The sequence below is a fragment of the Terrapene carolina genome, unplaced genomic scaffold (assembly GCF_002925995.2).
Source record: "Terrapene carolina triunguis isolate 2854851 unplaced genomic scaffold, T_m_triunguis-2.0 Scaffold93, whole genome shotgun sequence".
NCBI classification, from domain to species: Eukaryota; Metazoa; Chordata; order Testudines; family Emydidae; genus Terrapene; species Terrapene triunguis.
This window is the reverse complement of record NW_020664444.1, coordinates 31,791,151-31,796,465: the sequence shown is the minus strand read 5'-3', so window position 1 is coordinate 31,796,465 and position 5,315 is coordinate 31,791,151. Positions and strand designations below refer to the sequence as shown.

The 5,315-nt window shown below is 54.8% G+C and overlaps 1 protein-coding gene across 1 annotated transcript in view; it reads right to left on the bottom strand.

Annotated features, from left to right (window-relative positions):
• The window catches only part of TMEM8A (transmembrane protein 8A), a 27,901-nt gene extending 23,466 nt beyond the window's left edge, over window positions 1-4,435 (bottom strand). The window contains exons 1-2 of the mRNA XM_026650827.1: window positions 4,356-4,435; window positions 82-215 (exon numbers count right to left, since the gene is read on the bottom strand). Of these exons, the coding sequence (XP_026506612.1) occupies window positions 82-176 (95 nt within the window). The 5' untranslated portion in view covers window positions 177-215; window positions 4,356-4,435. The remainder of the gene's footprint in view (window positions 1-81; window positions 216-4,355) is intronic.
• Between the last annotated feature and the right edge of the window lie 880 nt (window positions 4,436-5,315).

Sequence of the window (5,315 nt, the reverse complement as noted above, 5' to 3'; positions counted from 1 at the left end):
TGCGCCTCTACTAGGCCAGCACCTGTGGGAGAAAAGCCCCACCCGCAGCCCCAAGCAATCTCTGCTGTCATGCTCACTTACTTGACATGCAGTGGCCTAGCAGGAGAGGCAATGGTTTGCTGCAGGGGAATGTCCGGCTGCAGGACAGGGACATCAACAAGTCTCAGCACAAACATGTCCGGCTGGAATATATAGGCGCATGGAGTGGAGAAACCCTGCAGGGAGAGCAGGAAGGCAGCTTAGCATCAGCTGCCAGGGAATGCCAATCCGAAAACTGCTTTGTTGGGTGAAAGATCAGCCAGTGAAGAGCCCAGCTATAACCAAGGGACCAGCACCCACTGCCAGCCCTTCCTGACTCCCAACCAATGCTCTCCTTCCCCTACCATTGCCTGCACACACAGCGACACCCTAGCCCAGGGGTTCTCAAACTGGGGGTTGGGACCCCTCAGGGGGTCGCAAGGTTACTACATGGGGGGTCACAAGCTGTCAGCCTCCACCCCAAATCCCGCTTTGCCTCCAGCATTTATAATGGTGTTAAATATATTTAAAAGTATTTTTAATTTATAAGGTGGGGGTCACACTCAGAGGCTTGCTATGTGAAAGGGGTCACCTGTACAAAAGTTTGAGAACCACTGCCCTAGCCCATGCGGTGGCAGTACAGCTGGTCTGGCTGAAGGTGCATCTCACTGTGCTCCATTAATCAGCCCCTAGCATATGCCCCACCCCCAGCACATGCCCCATTCTCCTCTGAAAACCCACATCTCCCACACCACAACCATGCCACAATTCCTCCAGCCACCTCTCTGCAGTGCTTCTGCCTGCTAACTGTGGAGCACTGCACATGGGGTCTGCATGTGGGTCCCTCGCCCTGAGCAGCAGGTGTCCTACACAGCAGAGCGCTCCATTCAGGCTGACCCAGGTAAGCAGGGATCCTTGGCTCTAACAAATACCAAGGATTACTGCTCCTGGAATTGTCCCACATCCGACCCGTTCTCATTCCAGTGGACGCAGCCCCAGAGGCACGTGCTGCCCCACAGCCCCAGCCTGTGTCAGAGCATCACGCACACCCAGCAGGCCAATCCGACACACTCCTGGCTCCTGCTGGAGCCTTTGGGGCAGAAGATAGCGCCGGGAGCAGATACCGGGCAGCATAACACACAGACTTTGCTTTCCTCGGTGGAGTTCCTGTGACATGGGGAGCAAGCGGGGGGCTTGAGCGAGAGAGGACTCTAAGATGCAGAAAGACAGTGAAAAGGTGGAAGAGGTGAGGTGCCAAGTGGATCACAGGATGCTGGCAGCCATGGCAGGGAGGCAACATGGTATGGGGAGACAACGCAACAGGCACTGAGTCACCAACACCCTTTTCAATGAGAGAATATGACTCAGTCCAGAGACAGTGAGGAGCAAGCATCTCCCAGCAGGTGGCAAACTCAGTGAGGGCCACTGGTTCTCCAGGGACAGGCAGCCTCTCCCTTCCAGCCTCACTCCATCAAGGAGCAGAGTCCATTAGGTGAGGAGGATGAGGGAAGATTGAAGAAGTTGGGTTTGTTTAGTCTGGAGAAGAGAAGACTGAGAGGGGACATGATAACAGTTTTCAAGTACATAAAAGGTTGTTACAAGGAGGAGGGAGAAAAATTGTTCTTTTTAACCTCTGAGGATAGGACAAGAAGCAATGGGCTTAAATTGCAGCAAGGGCGGTTTAGGTTGGACATTAGGAAAAACGTCCTAACTATCAGAGTGGTTAAGCACTGGCATAAATTGCCTAGGGAGGTTGTGGAATCTCCATCATTGAAGATTTTTAAGACAAACACCTGTCAGGGATAGTCTAGATCAGGGGTAGGCAACCTATGGCACGTGTGCCGAAGGCGGCACGCAAGCTGATTTTCAGTGGCACTCACACTGCCCGGGTCCTGGCCACTGGTCCGGGGGGCTCTGCATTTTAATTTAATTTTAAATGAAGCTTCTTAAACATTTTAAAAACCTTATTTACTTTACATACAACAATAGTTTAGTTATATATTATAGACTTATAGAAAGAGACCTTCTAAAAATGTTAAAATGTATTACTGGCACGTGAAACCTTAAATCAGAGTGAATAAATGAAGTCTCAGCACACCACTTCTGAAAGGTTGCCGACCCCTGGTCTAGATAATACTTAGTCCTGCCTTGAGTGCAGGGAACTGGACTAGATGACCTCTTGAGGTCCCTTCCAGTTCTATGATGATTCTATGCCCTAAGGCAGGGGTCTCAAACTCAAATGACCACGAGGGCCACATGAGGACTAGTGCATTGGCCCGAGGGCCGCATCACTGACACCCCCCCTCGCTGCCCCTGGCCCCACCCCCACTCCACCTCTTCCATGAGGCCCCTCCCCTGCCCCATCTCTTCTCCACCTCCTCCTCCAAGCGGTTTTAATAAAATATATACACTCAGTAAAGCCCCTCCCATGCACTGGGCCGCACCACCACTCCACCCCTGTTCTGCCTCTTCCAGGGGTGGCAGGTTTGTAGAAATTTGGTGGTGCCCAGAACCTGCCCCCCCCCCAAACTCCACCCCCACCTGCCTAAGGCTCTGGGAGGGAGTTTGGATGGGGGAGGGGGTCTGGGGTGCAGACTCTGGGAGGGAGTTTGGGTGCTGGGTGCAGGCTCTGGGATGGAGTTTGGGGATAGGAGGGGGTGCAGGGGTGAGGGCTGTGGGGCTGGGGATGAGGGGTTTGGAGCATTGGAGAGGCTTGGGACATTGGAGAGGCTCAGGACTAGGGCAGAAGGGCAGGGGAAGGGCAGCCTGCCCTGGCCCTAGTGGAGGGGGGCACTAGGACCCTGCAGCAGCAGGTTATGCCGGAAGCCAGCAGAGCAGAGTCAGCATGAGCTGCAGGCTCCTGGGAGGTGAGGGGGCAGCAAGTGAGGCCGGGGGACACTCGGGGGAGGTGCGTGGGGGCAGCAGGCGGGGCCGGGGAAGAGACCCGGCCCCAAACATTAGGGAGCAGCGCGCAGGGAGCTTAGCTGCCACATAAAATAACTCGGGGCGGGGGAGGGCGCGGGGGAGGGGAGCGGCGACAGGAAGTAACTGGGGGGAGCTTGGCAGGCTGCAGGGAAGAGCTCTGCGGGCCGCATGTTTGAGACCCCTGCCCTAAGGGGAGCCTACGGGAGGAGGCAGAGTGCGCTCCCAGCAGACATGCCAGAGCAGAGTGGAATCTGGATTCCTCCAGCAGCCAGTCTGTACTAATGGAACCTCTGCACCTAGCACATGCCATGAGAACCCCCAAAACAGCTCAGAACCAGAACCAGCCAACCTGGGCCTGCAGATACCCTGGCCTCTCCTACCGTTACACAGAGCAGCCCTGATGCCACCTGTCCCCAGCCCCTCAGGGTACCTCTCCTTGGTGGAAGGCTCTACCCAGATGCCTCCCTAGGGCAGTGTCTCTGGACCCGGCTGTCTCAGGGTAGAGCCAGGAGAATGGTGGAATTTCTCAAGTCAGTCTCTGGACAATAAGCCTAATTGTGTGGCATTGGCTACATTTTTCAAGCCCCTCCCCAACGAATGTCCCCTTGGCATCTGCAGCCAGTCTGGCTCCAGCAAAGACTGTCTATCCCTCCTGGGGAAGTCAGATATCAAGGACAGAAGGGACCACTGTGATCATCTAGTCCAGGGGTTCTCCCACTTCTCACAATAAAAATTATTACACGACCCCAGGAAGGGGGACCTGAAGCCTGAGCCTGCCCAAGCCCTGCCGCCCTAGGTGGGGGGGGGGGGGGGGGGGGGCAAAGCCTGAGCCCCAACACCCCGGGCAGAGGGGGGCCAAAGCTGAACCCAAGGGCTTCAGCCCCAGGTAGGGGGTTTTAATGGCAAACCCATTAAAACAGGGTCACGACCCACAGTTTGAGAACCGCTGACTAGTCTGACTTCCTGTAGAACACAGGCCAGAAAACTACGCTACAATAATTCCTAGAGCAGATCTTCTAGAAAATCACTTCCCCCCAGAAGCAGAGGGGTGTAGCTCCCACACAGCCTTTCGCTGTATGGCCTGGTGTCCCAGCGGAGGGGGAACCATCTCACAGCCTGCCTGGATGCCAACTGGGCTCCCACTTACCACGGGAACATAGACATGGTCCAAGCGTGCATGGACAGCTCAGAGAGTTCCACCCCCATGCAGCCCCTCTCCCACATCTCAGCTGCAAACTGGGAACGCGGGGTTGGCAGAGTGACTCTCCAGTGGCTGGAATGCCATTCCATGCCCAACTGCACAGGCCATGGTGAACAGTTACCGCCATTCCTCACTACGGGCAAGGGCTTCCCTTGCTGGGAGCCTTGGACTGGTGAAAGGATTCTGGACTCATGTCCCCTGTAGCCCTTACCTTCACTTCGATCTTGCCTGCAGCCTGAGGCAGGTGTGCAGCGATGAACCAGTCTCCGGCAGCTGGGGTGGTGATGTTCACAAAGATACTGTTCTGCAGAGTGCTGCTCAGAGTCATGGTTAGGTTGTAGGATGGGCGGACAGTTGCATTTGAGGGAAACCGAGTGCCCAGTGGGTTAATAACAGGAGGGGCTCCGTAACGGAAGTGGCTGCAAGATAAAGCAGGGAAGGATGCACATAAAATGCCATGCCCACCCTCCAATAGCATGAGCACCTACAGCAACAGCCAGGCTGGACTGGATCAACTGGGGAGCAGAAAGGAGGCAGCAGCCTGGTCCCAAGGAGAGCACAGAGCTGCAGGCTGGACTCCAGATGTTGCCTTGCCCCCTCCCACTCTTGACCTGCTGGCAAATCCTCCTGAGGAAAAGAAAGTGGGAACATTTCATTGGCCTGGAAAATAATTAAAGCAGCAGAATATGCTCAACGGGTCTGAACTTAGGAATCACCTTCCCCTCCAGCCACCAGTGTACTCAGTGTGCAAACCAACATGGGGATGACATTTTAGCCAGCACAGGACAGAGATCAGAGCAACAGAGCAACCAACATGTGTCCCCCGCACCAAGAGAAGATGGGTCCAGTGACTGATTAAATTCAAGCAGCCACAGGCAGGAAGTTGGGCTGCAGCAGCAAAGGGACATAGGAATTGTCAGGCTGAATCAGACCCAAGATCCATCTAGTCCAGTATCCGGTCTCAGATAGTGGCCAGCACCAGATGCTTCAGAGGAAGGTGCAAGAACCCTGCAGCCCCACTGTGGGATAACATGCTTCCTTTAGAAGTCTCCTCCTAGAAGATGGCTTGAGCCCCAATGTGGGAGGGTTTATAGTCCTTCCAAAACTATAACAACTGGATAGTCTTGTGGAAGCAGAGAAAGAACTGACAGAAAGGAACTGCAATGCATGA